The 20,231-nt window shown below is 46.5% G+C and overlaps 1 protein-coding gene across 2 annotated transcripts; it reads left to right on the plus strand.

Moving 5' to 3' along the window:
• The first annotated feature begins 13,171 nt into the window (after positions 1-13,171).
• On the plus strand, positions 13,172-18,940 carry LOC132222370 (cytochrome c oxidase assembly protein COX20, mitochondrial). 2 transcript variants are annotated; one of them, XM_059677265.1, is made up of 4 exons: positions 13,172-13,292; positions 17,730-17,844; positions 17,956-18,015; positions 18,681-18,822. In XM_059677265.1, the coding sequence occupies exons 1-3, from the start codon at positions 13,254-13,256 to the stop codon at positions 17,982-17,984; spliced, it is 183 nt and encodes a 60-aa protein (XP_059533248.1). In that variant the 5' UTR covers positions 13,172-13,253; the 3' UTR covers positions 17,985-18,015; positions 18,681-18,822. The 2 variants fall into 2 exon arrangements, with proteins under 2 accessions (XP_059533248.1, XP_059533247.1); XM_059677264.1 differs by having other exon boundaries at positions 13,173-13,292; positions 17,952-18,015; positions 18,681-18,940.
• The last annotated feature ends 1,291 nt before the right edge of the window (positions 18,941-20,231 follow it).

Consider the following 20,231-nt stretch of genomic DNA (forward strand, 5'->3'; position numbering starts at 1 on the left):
AAACTTGAAGATTTAGAGACTTAACATCGAAAATGTTAAATGGACAACGATAGAGTCCCAGGGTGTTCGCTTGGGAGAAAAAACTATAAAGAAGCACAAGCGAGTGGCTAGCTTCATGGTCACTTGGAGGGAAGGATGTGACTGAAAGCAAGTACCTGGAAGGCCTTCTCGGGGTGGAAAAATTCTGTTTCGTGATGTGGGTGGTAGTTACGTGCCTTTTAATTACATAGCAATAAGCTAATATTAATTTGATGCTATATGAGGTTAGGTTAATTTTAATTTAATAACTTAATGTTAAATATTGATATATGCCTTATGATTCATTAAGGTATACATTCATTTTGGTGTGATTTTCTGTATCTGCGTTTCGTTTTTCAATAAAAAGTTTTAAAATAATATACATCGATTGGATGGCAGAAATTTGTAGACTCTTTTCACAGCAACACACATACACAGTGAGTTTTTGTAACTGCTTTTTACGCTCAACCTTTATAGTTAGTTGGTAATGTGATGGTAATTGCGAGGATTGGCCACAAGGGTGAGCTCTTTGCTGCCACAGGCTCTGTGCTTACAGGGATGAAAGGGGGATTTTAGATGTTTATGTAACCATGAGTATTAGGCTCAAACAAGCAATTGTTCATTGTCCTTTGATCACAGTCTACATAAGTGAGTGTCAGAAATTTTTATTTGTAAATACTGACAATACTATAGCTATCTCCTCTTTTAAAATGTCTTACTTTATTTAATAAGTTACTATGATAAAACCCCATAAACCATCATAACAAAACATTAAGACTGAACATGTGGTGTTCTAATAAGTTTTCTAGGGTGGATGGACCTGGAAACTATTATGCTAAGTGAAATAAGCCAAACTGAGAAAGACAAATATCACATGATCTCACTTATTTGTGGCATCTAATGAGCAAAATGAATTGACCAACAAAACAGGACCTGAAGCAGGAGGCCTGGAACAGACTGACATACCTGCTGTTGGGGGGACAAGAAGAGATAAACCAAAGAACTTACATACTTACTAGTGTCCTGGTGCACAGATTACGTGCACATTGAGAGGAAATTAATTAGAAGAAATATATTAATATCACTATTCGCCCTTTCCCTATAATAGAAGTGTCAACCAAATTTATGATCCAAAATGACAGATGGAAACACATGGGTGCAATTGGTGCCAGTGAGAGCTTTATATGTATTGCACATGTGCAAGTCAACTTAGCCTTTTATATATATAGAACTAGAGGCCCGGTGCACAAAAATTTGTGCACTCCGGGGGGGGGGGGGGGGGCCTCAGCCCGGCCTGTGCCCTCTCGCAGTCTGGGACCCCTCGGGAGATAACGACCTGCTGGCTTAGGCCTGCTCCCGGGTGGCAGAGGGCAGGCCTAATCCCTAGGTGCAGCCCCTGGTCGGGCTCAGAGCAGGGCCGATTGGGGAGTTGGGGCACTGCCCACTGTCACACTTAAGGCAGGGTCGATGGGGAGGTTGTGGCGCCACCCCCTCTCACGCACAGAGCAGGGCCAATCAGGGGGTTGGGGCGCTGCCCCCTCTCACGCACAGAGCAGGGCCCATCAGGGGGTTGGGGAGCTCCCCCCTGTCACGCACAGAGTAGGGCCGATAGGGGAGTTGGGGCACCGCCCCCTGTCACACACAGAGCAGGGCAGATCAGGGGGTTGGGGCGCCGCCCTCTATCACCCACAGAGCAGGGCCGATTAGGGGGTTGGGGCACTGCCACTGTCACACTCAGGGCAGGGCTGATGGGGAGGTTATGGCTCTACCCCATCACACACAGAGCAGGGCCCATGGGGGGGGGGGAGTGTTGGGGTGCCGCACCCTGTCATACACAGAGCAGGGCCGATCACGGGGTTGGGGCACCGCACCCTGTCACACACAGAGCCACAGGGTGATCAGGGGGTTGGGGTGCCTTCCCGTGTCACAAACAGAGCAGGGCGGATAGGGAGGTTGTGGCCCCACCCCCTGTCACACACAGAGCCGCAGGGCGATCAGGGGGTTTGGGCGCTGCCCCCTGTCACGCTGATGCCGGTGCCGGGAGGCCTCAAGGCTCTGCTGATCCCAGTGCTGGGAGGCATATTACCCTTTTACTATATAGGATAGAGGCCTGGTGCACGGGTGGGGGCCGGCTGGTTTGCCCTGAAGGGTGTCCTGGATCAGGGTGAGGGTCCCCACTGGGGTGCCTGGCCAGGCTGGGTGAGGGGCTGAGGGCTGTTTTCAGGCTGGCAGGTGACTGAAGCTCCCAACTGCTCCTTTTTTCTTTTTTCTTTTTATTCTGGGCCAGCTTTAGCTCTGGCTCCAGCTCTGAGGCCTCTGCTGCTGAAAGCAGGTATCTGGTTTGTTTGGGTTCTATAATCGAAACACTGTATCAACTCCAGCTCTGAGATCCCCACTGGCTGAAAGCAGGTTTCTGGGGTTTTGTTTAGCTTCTATATTTGTAACAATGTTTCAAAATGCAAGCTCAGAGGCCAGCAAGGCAGGCGGGGAACGTTGGAGTCCTCTGTCACTGAAGCAAGCAAGCCTCATGTTGGCTTCAAGCTGCCTGGCTGCCGGCCGCCATCTTGGCTGCAGTTAATTTGCCTATCGCCTTGATTAGCCAATGGGAAGGGTAGCGGACATACAGCTAATTACCATGTTTGTCTTTTATTAGATAGGACTAGGGGCCCAGTGCACGAATATATGCACCTTGAAAGGAACTCCTGTGAAAGGGTCGTTCAACCTCCAAAGGGGTCGCGACCCACAGGTTGAGAACCGCTGCTATATAGGATATTCATAGCCCATGGACATGACAATAGGATGGTGAAGACCTGGAGTGGAGGGTGGGTAGGAGGGCCTGCGAGGAGGGGAAACGAAGGGGGGGGGGGGGGATAGGAGATACTTGTAATATTATCAACAATAAAAAAATGTTTTCAGAGAGTTTACTAATAAGGGGTGACAGCCCACTGGTGGTGGAGATAGAAACACTTGAGAGCTGTTCACATCCTCCCCTCAATAACAGCACAGCGCGGGGCCAGTGAAGATTGACAGGTGGTCCTTGGAGGGCCAGGGCTTTAGAGCCGCGGCAAGGCCAGCGGTGACCCTAATCCAAGAGCGCTCTTCCTTACGGGCCTGGAAGGAGGCTGCTGCCCACAGAACTCCCTCCAGGAGCCCGGGCTGAGCTCGGCAGGCCGCGTCTTAGGTTTGAAGGAACGGCCCTCCTGGGACAGCTGCTGGTCTTTTTTCAAAGGCACAGCCTCCCTCTGTGAATACATCCTGGCCCTCAGAGGCTAAGGAAATAAAAAGCTTCGGAACTGCTTACAGGCTGAGCCCTGGCTGGTGGCTCAGTTGGCTGGAGCACCATCCCATGCACCAAAAGGTTGTGGGTTCAATTCCTGGTCCGGGCACATATCTAGGTTGCAGGTTCATGTGCATGGAGGATACCAACTGATGTTTCTCTTTCAAGTGGATGTTTCTCTCTCTCTCTCTCCCCCTTCCTCTCTCTCTAAAATCAATAAACATATCCTCGGGTGAGGATTTTTAAAAAGAAAAGCTTATGAATTGTTCACAGGCTAAGAAAAAGAAGTACTTTGAGTTTTAGCCTTTTTCTGCAAGAATGCAATGGATAGTTCAATAAATCTTAACCTTTGACCCTAACTGTTATGTCATTTTGCCATGCCTCTCCAGCCATCCCAACAGTATGATTCAATGTTCATGGGTATCCTATATAATAAAAGGCTAATATGCAAATTGTCCCCTCAACCGGGAGTTCAACCAGGGGGCAGGGCCAGCTGGCCAACCGCCCATGGCCCCTCTGCCTGGCCAGCCCGGCCCGATTGCCCCGCTTGGGGCCGGCCAGCCGGACTCCACCCGTGCACAAATTCGTGCACCGGGCCTCTAGTATATGTATAAATTTATAATGTATACATTTATTTCTTAATATATTTTTATTGATTTCAGAGAGGAAGGGAGAGAAATATCAATGAGGAGAGAGAATCATTGATTGTTTGCCTCCTGCACCCTCCACACGGGATTAAGCTCACAACCTGGGCATGTGCCCCGACTGGGCATCGAATCGTGACCTGGTTCACAGATTGACGCTCAACCACGGAGCTACGCCGGCCGGGCTAATGTATACACTTAGAGTAAGAATGACTCATTCTGGCTACTGGTTGAGATTTCACGTTGGTTCATTAGAGACGCCTTGGGGTCTGGTAGAGACGCCTTCCTGCTGTGATGACTGCATCGCGGGGCAGACAGCTGGGAGGCTGATGGATAGTGACAGCTGCAGAAGGTCCTTTTGGGTGGACGCCATGGCTTTTCCCTGATCCCTGATGCCTGTTCGGGATCCCATGCCTTGCTCCAGAGCCGAAACCCAGCCTCTCATCCTAGGGCAGTGATGGCGAACCTTTTGAGCTCGGCGTGTCAGCATTTTGAAAAACCCTAACTTAACTCTGGTGCCCTGTCACATATAGAAATTTGTTGATATTTGCAACCATAGTAAAACAGAGACTTATATTTTTGATATTTATTTTATATATTTAAATGCCATTTAACAAAGAAAAAATCAACCAAATAAATGAGTTCACGTGTCCCCTCTGACACGCGTGTCGTAGGTTCGCCGTCACTGAGCTAGGGCCTTCCCAGGCGCCTTGGGAGCACATTCAGTTCAGGGCCTGCCCCTGGTCAAGGTGCCCCCCCCCGTCCCCACCCCCCCCTCCCCCCGCCAGCCTCAGGCCCCAGCTGGCCCTTCCTGCACCCAGAATGCCTCCTCCGTGCTGCTCTTCTGAGGCACGTGCAGGGGTTACGCAAATGGGCTCTGGCCTTGGAGAAAACCAAGTTAGAATCCTGCTTCAGGCACTTTTATGTGACCTTAGGCAAAGTATTTAACCTCTCTAAGCCCTGGCTGACAACATTCACCCAATACTGATGTTTGACGAACACTCCCCTGTAACCAGCACCCAATTAAAGAAGTCAGCCCTGGCCGGTTTGGCTCAGTGGATGGAGCGTCGGCCTGCGGACTGGAGGGTCCCAGGTTCAATTCCGGTCAAGGGCATGTACCTTGATTGCAGGCACATCCCCAGTAGAGGGCCCTCTCTCTTCCTCTCTGTAAAAAAAAAAAAAAAAAAAAAAAAAAATCAATAAAAAATATTTTAAAAAAAAGAAAGAAATCGAACAGCCGGCACCCAGCCACTGACTCACCACTTTTGGCCACAGATTTAGTTGATCTGTTTTTGAACGTTATATAAATGCTAACATACAGCATTTTTATTTTCATTTCTGGTTTTTCCCCTCATCCTTCTCTTTCTGAGATTCACCCAAGTCATCACACTGGCAGTGATTCTTTCATCCTCTTGCGACTAGTAGAGCACTGGGCATTTCCCGTTTGGGCTATCACCAAGACAGCTGCTAGGAACGTGCCAGATGTAGTCTTAAGCCGTCAAAAAGTAAACAAGCTAAATCTCTCTTGAACTGGGGTGGAACGAAGTTCTAGACTTGGATGTTATAGTAGAGAATTATTTTTTATGCATTTTTATTTTTATTTTTTTATTGCTTAAAGTATTACAAAGAGTATTACATATGTTTCCTTCTTTAGTAGAGAATTAAGGTGGCAGGCGGGAAAAGGATATCGGGCTTTAGACAAGACACATTCGTCACTGAATTCTGAACTCTTCACGTCCTAATAGTGTGACTTGGGTGGTTACTTGACCTTTTTGAGAGTCAATTTCTTCATTGGCAAATCACAATAAAAATATCTCCCTCCTTTGGCGGTAGCGACGGTCACCCGAGACAGTATCTGCAAAGCCCCTGGCTGCGTGCCTAGGGCACATAAAGGTGAGGCTGCACATGCCCTGGCCACATTTCAGGGGCAGGAGGAGAGCAGGTTGAAAGGGAGGAACCTTTCCTCTCCTGGATGCATTTGCTCAGCGTATTTATTCACACCTATCTCCTGGAAATGTTTTTATTAACAAAAGGCAGAGAAATTTTTATATTTTCAAAATGTGTGACCAACTGAAGCAAATGCTTCTTCTTCTTTTTTTTAATATATTTTATTTGTTTTTTACAGAGAGCAAGGGAGAGAATTAGAGAGTTAGAAACATCGATGAGAGAGAAACATCGATCAGCCGCCTCCTGCACATCCCCCACTGGGGAAGTGCCCGCAACCCAGGTACATGCCCTTGACCGGAATCAAACCCGGGACCTTTCAGTCCACAGGCTGACGCTCTATCCACTGAGCCAAACCAGTTTCGGCGCAAATGCTTCTAACTGCATATCCAGTTGGTGGCACATCCACAGAGAGATGAAAACACAGCATTGATCCCACGCCCCTGGTGGGTGGACTCTAAGGACAAAAATTAGATGATAGATAGATAGATAGATAGATAGATAGATAGATAGATAAATAGATGATAGATAGAGAATCATTATACTAATAACTTAGGAATCAAGATTTTCAGCATAAAAGAGACAGGAGTCTAAACTTCAGAAAAGTTAAATAAAAATCCTCCAACCCAAGCATGTCAAACTCAAAGGCTAACTCGAGCCACACAAACGAGGCAATGTGGCCCGCGGGCTGTGAGTTTGACATGCTTGCTCCAACCCATTACTATGTACTGTTGTATGGTAGGCAGTAACTGTCCACTGAAAAGGCCAAGAAGTACTGACACCTAATAGCAATGGGTGTCACTGGTGCCCAGGTTGCAAATGTCCTAATTTGAATAAAATATAAATTCATGCTTTAGCACGTTTTTCTCCGCCTCTGCCCCCTGAGAGCCTCGGAGCGGTGGCACCTGCCGCTTCCTGATCCCCAATGATGATGCCCACAGAGAAAAACATGGCTCTTTGGAGAGATGGTTGAGTCCAGGTCCACGACACAAAATGTCCAAGATGTTCCAGGGACACCTTTTGTGTCAGAAAGTAAGGAAATTATTGCCCTGGCCGGTGAGGCTCCGTTGGTTGGGTGTTGTCCTGTGCACCAAAGGTTGCCGGTTCAATTCCCGGTCAGGGCACATGCCCAGGTTTCAGGCTTGGTCCCTGATGGATGTTTCACTCTCACATCGATGTTTCTCTTTCTCCCTCTCCCTTCTCTCTAAAAATCAATTTTAAAAAAAATCCATCTGCAAAATCCAACGTGGAGGAAATTCAGTTTCCAATAATGTTTTTCCAATCCATAATCTTCTCATAGGTTTATCTTAACTCTGATTTATAATTATGTCAGATTTATCATTATATTATTGTTGGGTTTACCCCCAACAATAAGGTTCAACCATTAGAATATGGATATTTGCAAATAATATATGGCCCTACTGTGGCTCAAAACAAGTATTCCATTCTATTTTATTGGCTTTTCAAATATGCTCAGTTCATTACACAATGTTTAGTCTTTTTAAAAAATATATTTTTATTGATTTCAGAAAGGAAGAGGGAGAGATAGAAACATTGATGAGAGAGAACCATCGATTGGCTGCCTACTGCTCGCCCCTCACTGGGGATCGAGCCTGCAACCCAGGCATGGGTCCTGACTGGGAATCCAACCATAACCTCCTGGTTCATAGGTCGATGCTCAACCACTGAGCCACACCAGCCAGGACGCATCGTTTAGTCTTTAATATTGTGTAGAAGATAAGCACCATGCTCTCAATAAAGTATAAGCTCCTTTTTTAAACAATGAGATTCTAGTCATATTTTGCAATAAGATAGAATACAAAGCACTAAGCAAATACATTATTAATGAGCTAGGATTTCCTTATATTACTTACTGTAGGAGAGACTATGGTATAAGGTTAACTGAATAGTTTTAAAGCAGTTATGCATTCTTATTTATAAGGGAGAAAAGATTCCCAAACTGGTAAAATTCTGCAACATCTCAGAACTCTATGAAGTATCTTAGGACATGCTTGGAAGCGGGTGGGGCCATGCATGCACTCCCAGAAGCCATTGGAATGAGGTTCTGTCACAGGACGCCTTTCTTTTCTTTTTTAATTGAATTCATTGCTTTGGCCGGTGTTTTCCAGTGGTTAGAGCATCAGCCTGTGCCCTGTCAGGAGTTAAGGGCACGTATCTGGGCTGCATGTTAGACCCCCAGTCCCTGTTGGGGGGCCTCCAGGAGGCAACAATCAATGTGTCTTTCACATCGATGTTTCTCTCTTTCCCTCCCCACTCCCACTCTCTCTAAAATCAATGGAAAAGATATCCTTGGGTAAGGATTAACAAAAGATAAACTGGTTGGGTGACATTGGTTAGTAAGATTACACATGTGTAAGCTTCAGTGTGCAATCCTATGACCCATCATCTATATATCGCATTGTGTGCTCATCACCCAAAGCCTAATCTCCTTCTGTCACCGTAGTTTTTACTCCTTTTACCCTCTTCAACTTCCTCCCCGCCCCTTCCCCTCTGGTAACCACCATACTAATGGTTTTCTTATCCCACAAGTGAAATCATATGGTCCCTGTCCTTTTCCATCTGACTTATTTTGCTTAGCATGATACTCTCAAGATCCACCCTTGCTGTCCTAAGTGGTAGTATTTCATCTTTTCTTATGACTGAGCAGTATTCCATTGTGTGCATGTACCACATCTTCTTTGTCCAATCTTCCACTGAAGGACACTTGTTTCCATGTCTTGGTTACTATGAATAATGCTATAATGAACATAGGGGTGCATACATCTTTATAAATAAACTAGAGCCCTGGTGCACAAAATTCATGCACTCGGGGGAGGGGGGCATGAATTTGCCCCCTCGCAGTTTGGGAGCCCTTGGGGGATGTCTAACAGCTGAGGCCCACTGCCCCCAGGGAGTGTGCCTAAGCCATCGGTCGGACAACCGTAGTGCTTCCACGGAGGTGGGAGAGGCTCCCGCCACAGCCACTGCGCTCGCCGTGGCTTCTGGCTGAGTGGCGCTCCCCCTGTGTGAGTGCACTGACCACCAGGGGGCAGCTCCTGTGTTCAGCGTCTGCCCCTTGGTAGTCAGTGCATGTCATAGCAACCAGCCATTCCACCGTTCGGTTGATTTGCATATTAGCCTTTTATTATATAGGACTAGAGGCCTGGTGCATGAAATTCATGCACTGGGGGGGGGGGCTCCCTCAGCCTGGTCCTCTCACAGTCCAGGAGCCCTGCGATCAATTGCCCCAAAGAGATAGGCCCCGCCCACCCACAGCAGCCAGCTGGTTGGTGGCCTGGGCCTCCCTCTGCGGGGTGATCATGGTGCGATGGCCAGGCCCCCGACCAATCACATTTCACCTGCCTTGGCTGGCCTGGCGCCAGTGGGTGTCATAGCGTGGTCATCAGGATGGTCGTGCCATTTGGTCATTCAGTCGATTTGCATATTACACTTTTATTAGATAGGATACTACTATAAATTGGCTGTACTGATTTACATTCCCACCAGCAGCGTATGGGGGTTCCTTTTTCTCCACAACCTCTCCAACACTTGTTGACAGTCATTCTAACAAGTATGAGGTGGTATTTCATTTATGTTTTGATTTTTATGTTCCTTATAGCTAATAAAGTTGAACATTTCTTCATAAAACTGTTGCCCATTTGTATGTCTTCTTTAAAAAAAGTGTCTGTTCAGGTCCTCTGCCCATCAGAAGAAAAAACAAAAGATTCCTCCTTGTCTAGTAGCTGAGCAAGTGAGAGACTGACATACATCAGCCAATGAAAAGCTCGCTGTACTTTGAACTTTCAGTTTCCTCCAATGGACTCCTTGCTTACAGCAGCCCTTCCCAAGTCCATAGAAGAGCCTTCCTCTCGCTTGTTTCTCTGGATTACTGTGCAGGTGCTTCTCCATCACACCGCATGTCGGAGTTGCAATTCCTTCTTGTTTCTGGGGAAAAACGTATTTTGCTGGAGAAATACCTGGCTATTTGTTTAAAGTCAACAACTCCATAAACAAAATTAACAAATAAGTGAGCTAGAAGACATGTTACAAATATGTGTTAAAAGTCATGACTGTAAAGAGCTGCTGTAAACTAAGAAAAGTCACATGGCCCAGCCGGCATGGCTCAGTGGTTGAGCATCAACCTATGAACCAGAAGGTCCAGGTTTGATGGGGGCTCAGTCCCCAGTGGGGGGCATGCAAGAGGCAGCCAATCAATGATTCGCTCTCATCATTGATATTTCTAGGTCTCACTCCCTCTCTGAAATAAAAATGCCATTTTACAAAATCACATACCCAACCAAATTTTTGAATATGCAAAAGCTATACAACGTTAATGCTTAGCAAAGAATGACCAATAGACATTTGAAATAATACTCAACCCTGTAAGTAACCAGGAAAGTTTAAAGGCACTATTTTTCACCCATCAGGTAAGTATGACAACATGAAGTGTTTAAAAAAGGTTGGGTGAAAACAAGGCACTCTCATCCATTATTAATGGAGAAGGTAAATTGGTAGCATTTTTTGCAGGACAATTTAGCAGTATCGATTAAAATTCTTTTCTTTTTTTTTTTTGAATTTTTGTGAGTTTATTTGAGCCAAACTGTTGACATATGCCGGGAAGCTGAACCTCAACGAATTGACATAGTGCTCCAGAGAATGGCAGGGTTACATCCGTATTTATATATGAAATTCATTGGTGACAGATTTAAGGAGGTGGGATTAAGCGAAGCAGGGAAACCTCTGTGATAGGATAAAAAGTAAAATGATGGACACATACTTAGGTGGGTGCAGGATCAATTAACATGATAATGAAGGAATTTGTAGTATCTGTCCTGGCGCCCAGAACATTTGGTTGTGCCCCAGGGGCTCCAGAAAAAGCGAAGTTACAAGTTACCCAGACATTTCAAGGGTATGTTATCTTAGAGGCAAAAAGGCAAATGGGCTCAGTAAATTGATCTTGTCAGTGAAGATACTGGCCTAGGGCATAACTGCCCACCATAACTGGTTTAAAGTTTAATTTCAGACCATCCTTTGTGGTCTCTGAGTCTGCTAGGCTGCCACGCAGGCCTTCCCTGAGCTTGTCAGGTCAGCGTGTGGCCCCTTTCGTTCACACATCCCCCTTTTGGTCATAAATCAATCCAAAGAATGCATTTGATGACCAACCTTTTGGTTGGATAATGGAGTCCCACGTTGCTAAGATTAAAATTCTTAATGTTCATACTCATTTGAATCAGGTCTTAGGGAAATACTTGAACATGTGCACTAAGATATATACATAAAGATGCTCACTGAATTTTTTTGGGGGGGGGGCGGTGGGAGGCTTATTGAAAAAATTGAAACTTTCTATGTCAGTTAGAAAGAAAACTAAGGATTGCTGAGCAGCCTTTAAAATGAATGAGTAAATCTATTGGTAGTTAGATGAAAAAATTTCCAAGATGCAGTGTTGAATGGTAAAAAGTAAATGACCGATTACAAATTCCATAGTGCAGCCATTTTGATATGTCCATCACATAGCTACGTGCATACGTATGTATGGGGTCAGGTAGGACAGACTTTCACTTCTACCCTATATTCCAGTGTTTTAAGAAAAAAGCAGTTCAGAAAGAGACACATCAAGCTATTAGCCGCGTTTACCTTAAAGAGGGGAGAAAGGGGTGAAAGAGATTTTGACTTTTCACTCTATAGACTGTGAAAATGGAAAAACCAAACACACGATTATTTTGCAACTTTTGTGAAATTAAAGTTAACCTGAAAGGTGACACGAGAATGCTTTCAGAAATACGTGCCATGGACCTCAACTGAGTTCACCCCGCAATTTGCAGAGTCACACACAGGCAGGCAGGCTGGCAGGAGGGCGTTTTCACCCCGTGGTTTTCCAGTCCATTTACAGCAGCGGTTCTCAACCTTCCTGATGCCCGACCCCTTCCTACAGTTCCTCAGGTTGTGGGGACCCCCAACCATTAAATTACTTTCGTGGCTACTCCATAACTGTCATGTTGCTGCTGTTATGAATCGTCATGTAAAGATCTGATAGGCAGGATGCATTTTCATTGTTACAAATTGAACATAATCAAAGCCTAGTGATTGATCACAAATACAGTATGTAATTATATGTGTTTTCCGATGGTCTTTGGCCACCCCTGTGAAAGGGTCGTTGGACCCCCAGGTTGAGAACCGCTGATTGAGGGCATCGCTGGAAAGACTTGGAGAACCCTCCCTCCCGCCCGCCCGCGATGGAGCATCCGTCACCCCCGCCAACACCGCCCGGGCGGAGCCTCATTTCTATCAGAGCCGGAGGTCACTTGCCCAACTTCCGCAAAGGGCAGTCATTTTCAAAAATAATGTCACCTGTCGCTCACAAGCTGCGTCTTCCGCGGGGGCTGCGGAAAGGCGCGGAGGTTGGGAAATGAGAGGCGTCCCCGCCCACCCCGCCCGGCGCCGCGTGACCGGGGCGGCACCGTGACTGCGCGCAGCGCGGCTCCCCCGCCTCCCGGGCACTCGGACCCGCGGCCATGGGGGGGACAGAGGAACCCTGAAAGGCCCGGCCTGACCCCGTCCTGCACGGGCAGCGGGGCCCCCTCCCGGCCGGGCCGCCACACGCAGCGCCTGGGCTTCACGGGAACCCGCGGCCGACACGACACGCGCCCGTCGCGGGCCTTTTCCTCTTCAACCTCCGCGCCGGGAGGGCGGGCGGCGCACGCTCAGTAACGAGCCGGCCCCTCCGTGTTGTCCCCGCCCGTCTCCCTCAGCGCCCCGAGCGGCGCTGCCTCAAAGCCCCGAGGCGGGAGGGGAGGGGGGACGGGGCTGCACCCGCCGCCAGGGGAGCGGCCGGCGCGCGGGGCTCGGCGGGGCCGGAAGGACAAAGGACACGCGGGGCCGCGGGCCACGGCCGGAGCGAACCCACTTCCGGGCGGGGGCCGCGCGCGGGACAAAGCGGCGGCGGCGAGCGGCGCCCCCCCACCCCCCGCGGCGCGCGCCCGGCCCGAGCACGCGGAGCACGAGCGCGGGCGACGGTTGGAAATGGCGGTTGGGGCGGAAGGCGGGGGCTGGGAGGGGAGAGGCGCGGTCTCGCGGTGCCGCCCGCGCCCCGCCGCAGCCCGGGTGCGGCGTCGCTTCCCGAGCCCGCCCCTCCCGCGGTGCCGGCCGGCCGGGCGGGGGCGCCCCTCTGGGAGAAGGGGTGGCCCGTTGGATGAACAAAGGAGATGACCGGGGCCAGCGCCGCCACTGCAGCGCAGCAGACACGTTCCCTAAGATGGCGGCCGGCGGCCGGGGGGCGGGGCTTTCAGCTGGCCCCGCCCTCCGAGGGGCGGGGCTTCCGCCCGCGCAGGCCCTGGGCGGGCGGGCGGGGGTGCAGGCGCCGACTCGTGCCCATGGCCGCGGCGCCGGAGCCCCAGGAACCCGGGCAGAAGGTAACCTGGGGGCGGGGGCGAGCGGGGCGCGGGCGGGCGCTTCCGAAGGACGCGGCCTCGGAGCTGGGACACCCGAGGCCGAGCACGTGTCGTTGGCTCCCCTGCCGCCCGGGGCGGAATCTGTTCGTGCCCCCCGCTCCGCTGGTATTTTTGTCTTCATTCCGGGACCGGTGACCACACAGAGGGAGGGCGGGCCACTGTGAATCGCGCACAGGCCTTTGGCGGGAAGGGGGCGTTTAAAAGCTCCCGAGGACGGGGCCTGGCCTGGGAGGGTCCCCGTGCCGAGGAGGGAGGAGAGAGATCGGGGCTTCCCGTTAACCTGGATCTCGCCCGCGTGGAGCACCGGTGTGATCGCAGGTCCCCCGTCCTTGCCAGGTGCGCTGCTTCCCCCCGGGCCTGTGATCGGGCCCCGCCGGCTGCTGCCCCCCCCCCCCCCCCCAGGTGCTCTGGAGCTGAACGGGGCTCCCCAAGGGCTGCGGAGCGGGTCCCCCCGCTCATCAGCCACCGCACACGCACCGCCGGAAGTCACTCCCTGGGCTCCTTACTGTGCACTGGGTGTCAGTGGGCCCGTCGTGCACAGTGAGGACCCGCAGGGCAGCCTAGGTGCTCCGAGTCTAGTTTTAGGATCCTCTGACCAGCTTGGACGTTTTGCTCACTTTTTCAAAGTTCTTGTTTTCTCTGGGGACTTTTCCACCTATATTTGGCCAAGACAGCCGATCACCAAAAGGTTAATAGGAACAAAGGTTGGATAACATTTTTCCATATTTAATAACAGATTTTGTCAATTTATACAACTCTTGGTGCCTTTTGTTTTTAATGTATATTATTTGGGATAGGTTTAGTGTAACAAAATGTACCCTTGTTTGAAACTTCCATATTTAATATATGGAATTCTGCATTGTTTTGCGAGAACACTGGGCTCTTGAATGGAGCTTTAATCCCTTCTGTATCGGATTGTTCACTTTGATAGGAGAACCGCTGTCATGTAATGGTCATCAGGGTGTTTTAATACATTGAGACTTTAAAAGAATTCAATGGAAGAAAAAAATTAGTGACCTATTTAATTGGTCCAACATTAACAAAATACTGTAAGTAAAGTCAGTCCCGTAAGTTGTTCATGAAACACTCGTACCTATCAAAGCTCATCAAAAAGTATAATAAAATTAATATAAGCTATGTCTGAATTAGCAGCCCAGGGTAATATCAGAAAAGCCTGCACTTAAAAAAATTTTTTTTCAGTTATTTCTACCACAATCCAGAGATTGGTTTTTAGAGTCGGCTAAGATAAAAATGAGAAAGGGCCCTGGCCGGTTTGGCTCAGTGCGAAGGGCACTGGCCTGCAGACCAAAGAGGTCAGTTCTGGTCAAGGGCATGTACCTCCCCACGCCCGGATCGGATGGGAGCGGGGCAGGAGGCAACCAATGTTTCTGTCTCCCTCTTCCACTCTAAAAGGTCAGTGGGAAAATATCTTGGGGTGAGGATTAGAAAAGAGAGAGCTAACAAGGTAGCATACCTGATAGAACTAGCCCTGAACTTTTCTTCTGCCTCATTCTTTGCTTGATAAGTTTTAAAATATGAAATTTGGGCTGTGGCTGCTATGGCTCAGTTGGTTAGCCAGTTCATCCTTTGTAACAAGAGGAAAACAATACTGGCAATGGGTCATGAGCTGGCTTAATTTTATCTGATCTATTTCCTATAAATTATTAAACTGGTATTCTGGCTTAGAAATCTTTAACTTCCCTTGGTTCAATCAAGGTGAGCTGGTAATGTTGCTTTTCTAAATCTAAGAATATGCCTACAAAATACTATTAGAAAAATTCCTTAGTTTAAAGGCTTAAATTCATTAATGACAAGTTAAACTGAAGACTAATTAGGGAATAGTGAAATGTTAATTTAAATTTCTGAGAATCTTACAATACGCTGAAGACTAGTTCTTGCTTCTGGAAACTAACAATCAATATTCTGAACCAGGAATTTTCAATCTTTTTTTTTTCATCTATGGCACACATCATTACTAAAATTGTGGCACTCCAAAAATGCAATTTTTGCTGACAAAAAAAACTTAGGTATAATTGTTTCATTCATTCACACCAGATGGCTGTTGTTTGCTGCTGTCATTTTAAAATTGGACAATCTAATGGAAAAGAGATCAGTGCCCCTGACTAGTCAGATATGGGCATTTTTTTTGTGGGTTTTTTTTTTTCAACTATATTTTTACTGGTTTCCGGGGAGGGAGATAGAAACATCAATGATGAGAATCACCAATTGGCTGCCTCCCACACACCCCCAACTGGGGGCTGAGCCCACAACCTGGGCCCATGCCCTTGATCAGAATCAAACCCGGAGGCAGCCAATCAATGACTCTCATCTTAAATTTTGTTCATTCTTTCCCAGTTTTCAGAAGAGTTGCAGATACACAATTATGTATTTTAGTCCTAGTACTCCCTGAACGGGTGGCCCTTGGTTTTCCCCTCTATAACAGACCCACAAGGTTAAAGGATGCCATGGAAACGACGCGCTCTTTGGGGAGCAGGGGGGGAATAGTTCCAGGCCGACTTCCATCCTGCCGGCACCTGGCAGCTCTGTGTAAAGACCCGGAGCCGGTTCAGAGGTCATGAGAACTACATATAAGGGCTGTCAAGGGCAGGGACTGGTAACCCCCACCAGCTCTATACTGGACTGTTCTGGGCCTGCGTTGGTTTCTCAGCCTTGGCAGTACTGGCATCACAACAGGTTAAGTCGGAGGTGCGGCCAATGTGTTGTAGAATGTTTAGCAGCAGAATCCTGGGCCTCTAGCCACATGCTGGTTCTAGAAGGGACCATTTTAAACAGCATGTAATTTCTGAAAGATGTTTGTCTTTAAAGAGACCTGAAATCTTCTAAACATTCTAATGGCCTATCCCGGATCTGAATTTTGAAAATACCTTTTAAAAAATCTGGATAGTTACCTAGCTGGCTTAAATAACACAATTTGATATTTGGCAAGTATACTTCATATACTTGTAAAGGATTGGGATGGATGGCGTTTTTCCAGGTGCCCCAAGAAATGTTTGCAGATTCTGGTGTACCCCTGGGGGGTGAGGGGGGTGTCACCCCATGGCTCCATTATAAAAGGGGATCCAAGCTGAAGAAGCCCAGAGGCCTTACGGAAACTTGTGTGATCTTCAGTGGTGGTGTGTCCTGCTTGTCCTGCTGTGTGGACAACCCATGATGGCTCCTTTCTTTCTCGGCCCAAACACGAAAGCCTCACCTGCTACCTGTGTTAGCGCCTAGGACCCACTGGAGCTGACACTACTGACCACCCTCTGGAGCCCTAGCATCTCAAGCACCCTTCCCCTGGGGAGAGGCTGGGCTGGAGGTGGCGTGCAGAGCCCAACACTCCCTACCTGCAGAGCAACTCGCACCCTCACCTCCAACCACATGTTTCACTGGGCTTTTGAGCTGACAGAGGAACTGAATTTTTTTAAGTGAAATGAAAAACCGAGAAGCACAATTCAAATATGTCTATGAAGATTTGTATTAAAGAACTTTCAAAATTAAAGTGCAATATTAATGAATACCTGCTGTGTGCATGAAGTAACCTGTTAGGGGGAAGGGTTAGCAGGGAGAGACCAAAGAAAAAATGGACTAGAATGATCCCAGAGGGTATGTAATTTCTGCTTTATTAGGAACCAGGTCACACATTTTGTCTTTCCTGGCAGAAACTTGAGCTAAAGCAGCAACCAGGAGAAAAATACAACCAAGAATGTTATTCCAACCTTTAATCTGACTTCCTTCCCCACTTCTTGCGTTCACTCGTCCTGGAGGAACCCTCCACCCCTTTTGGCCTCCCACTATACACTATACTGTATTTTAATGGACAAGCAGCTCTTTTAAAAGCTACATTACTGAAAACCTGCAGAAGTTTTCTACTTTTTTATTGAATAGAAACGCCACAATGAAATAGACGTGACTTTTTCTTGAATATTTTGTCCTGCCCTCCACTGAGGGCCACAAGATAAATATAATTAAGCACAATTTCCTATCAGGCAAGGAAACAGATCAGGAGTTATAATGCCCAATGTTTATCTTTACATTAAATATTTATTCTTGTGAACAATTGATGTTCGCCTCATTAGAATTGTACCAATCCCACTTATGCTTCCCAAATTTCATAGATGTTTAAAGAGCTCATAAAATGTGCTCTTATTTCCAAAACTGTTCAATTAGCAAATTATTATCCAACATCAAAATTCAATTGATTTAGGTATGTTATTCTAGAGGCTTTCTCGTTAAATTTTCAAGGTTTCCCACTTTAAGATTCAGCTTCTTCAGACTGAATACCAAGAGCAGGATGTTGAAAGTAAATGGATCGATTCCTGGTCATGTTCTTTGCCAAACCACTGTGATCTACAGTATTTCCTTGTTCAATCTAGGTTCTTTTTTATTTTATCTTAGCCCTTTAAGCTCCTAGGAATTTTAGATGTGGAGAACATTCCCTGTGCACGGGACTCAGTATTATATGGTTCCTTAGGATCTGTTGTGGCTGGCCTTGGACATTTTTTGTTAACTAGTGAGTATCTACTTTTCTCTAAATAAACAACACACATCTATGTGTGGCAAACAATTATTTTCTAGATGAAACAGTATGTCATAATTATAATGACTGCTTTTTGACAGGTAGAATTAGAAGATCATGTGATGTCGGAGTAGGAGGATTTATCGTCGTGACTTTAGGATGCTGGTATGTGCACTAAGCATTCAACAGGACCCCGTGATTATAGGTTTATCCAATTCCAATGCACATGCTCTTTTCAGAGCAATTTCCCATTGGGAGATTTCCACCCTCAGTTACTTAGGATTTTTATTTTTAAGAAAAGGACTTTTTAATGGAAATTTCTTAAATGATATTGCTGGAATGTCTTAATCCTTTCAGTATGGATATGTACTCATATTTTATACCATTTCTTGAATGAGCAGATGACTGCATAATATGCCATTAATGCCAAGTTATGGCTCATACTTCACTTATGAAGGCCTCCACCCTATACCTTACACCCTAATTCCCATCTCATCCCTGCTCCCAGCATCACACCTGATGTTACTGAGAACTGATATAGCATGGATGACTATCAGCTCTGTTTTCGTCAGCAAAAAAAGCCAGACCCACAGTACTGGTTACATTTGCATAAGGTTCTACAAGTAAAATTAAGCTGAAGTGACAGAAATCCTCATTTTATATAAAACAGTGTTCATAGTATCGCTGACACCAAACCACTACCGTCTGCAGACTAGAATGGTTATACTTTCAGTCTCAGGGTACTCATCTGTAAGCATTCCTGAATTTTATTACTGTAAAATGTCCAATGTTTCTATTATAGTAATGACTTTGTATTCTTTTCTTCCAAGGTTCCATTGTAGGTATAATTATGCAAAGCTAAGAATCCAGGAAAGAATGGCCAGAGAAGGAATTAAAAATAAGATTTTATATGAAAGTACCCACCTTGATCCTGAAAAAAAACCAGCAGCAGCAGCAGCACCTGAGCAGTCCTGAGCATAGAACCTAAATACAACTGACGTCAGTGTGAACCAAGATGAGATCAACCATGTACAACATTGCATGTGCCATAAGGCTTCCAATCAAGTAAATAAAGCATGTGTGAGTTGTAGTCTTTTTTCCACTTGTAGGAATATTTTATGAACTTATTCTGGCCCCGTTATCTACTACCAGTATAGCTTAATAGTGGACTTGTCATACAAAATAAACCTAGTGTTCAGCAAGCTTTTAAAAGTTCCTTTGTAGTGAGTGTAAATGCTGTCCATTTTAAATAAAATCCCGAGTTAGATTTTAAAATTGCCTTTAAAACAATCGTATTACTATCCAGTTAAAAAATGAGGGAATACTTCTTGGTTCCTTTAAAAAAAAAAAAAAAAAAGTCTTTTTATTGATTCCAGAGAGAGGGGAAGGGAGAAATGATGAGAATCTTCGATTGGCTACCTCCTGCACGCCCCCTACTGGGGATTAAGCCCGCAACCCTGGCATGTGCCCTGACCAGGAATTGAACCCTGACCTCCTGGTTCATGGCTCCACACTCAAGCATTGAGCCACACCAGCCAGGCACGTCCTCGTTTCTTTAAACCAATGGTAGTATAGATTGGATCACTTTGCAAATTATTTTAAAAACGTGTCCATTGCCTGACACTATTCTTCCATGTCTTACAGGGAAGGTGAAGGCTGCTGTTTAACTTCTAAATATTATTTTGGAAGTATGCATGGTTTTAAGTTTTATGTAGAATTTAAATATGCACAAAATATTTTCAAAACTTGTTTGATGCTAAGGAAAAAGAACTGCCAGATTACATAGTATTACACTGACGTAAAAAAGACATTTATAATTCATTCTTCTGCGCTCGCTCGCTCTCTATATATATGCAAATATATAAGTATATATTTATATATTTTTAAAGCAGCCAATGTACAACTCAACCCACAGCATTTATTCATTCAGGAAAAAATTCTCTCTCCAAAGCAGTGATGTTTATTTTTTTTGTTTTAAAATCAACATTAAAAAAAAAATCTGTTAGCCGAAACCGGTTTGGCTCAGTGGATAGAGCGTCGGCCTGCGGACTGAAAGGTCCCAGGTTCGATTCCGGTCAAGGGCATGTACCTGGGTTGCGGGCACATCCCCAGTAGGGGGTGTGCAGGAGGCAGCTGATCGATGTTTCTCTCATCGATGTTTCTAGCTCTCTATCTCTCTCCCTTCCTCTCTGTAAAAAATCAATAAAATATATTTAAAAAAAAAAATCTGTTAAATAAAATACATGCTAGAGGTCTTCCTGGTTAGGGAATTATAAATTTGTGGCTGTTACTATGAGGGTTGGGTGCCTAGGCTATGTGGTTTGCCAAATGCCATAATGGCTAGACTAGTGAATGACACTGTCACACACCTGTCCTAATGT

Source organism: Myotis daubentonii, chromosome 20 (assembly GCF_963259705.1).
Source record: "Myotis daubentonii chromosome 20, mMyoDau2.1, whole genome shotgun sequence".
In the NCBI taxonomy this organism is placed as follows: domain Eukaryota; kingdom Metazoa; phylum Chordata; class Mammalia; order Chiroptera; family Vespertilionidae; genus Myotis; species Myotis daubentonii.

Bases quoted from the DNA above. Each gene is read 5' to 3' on its own strand.
- LOC132222370 (XM_059677264.1), top strand. From the start codon at position 13,254: ATGGCCGCGGCGCCGGAGCCCCAGGAACCCGGGCAGAAG. The intron at 17,845-17,951 runs GTGAGTATCTAC...GCTTTTTGACAG, and splicing joins TGGACATTTTTTGTTAACTA to GTAGAATTAGAAGATCATGT. The intron at 18,016-18,680 runs GTATGTGCACTA...TTTTCTTCCAAG, and splicing joins GTCGTGACTTTAGGATGCTG to GTTCCATTGTAGGTATAATT.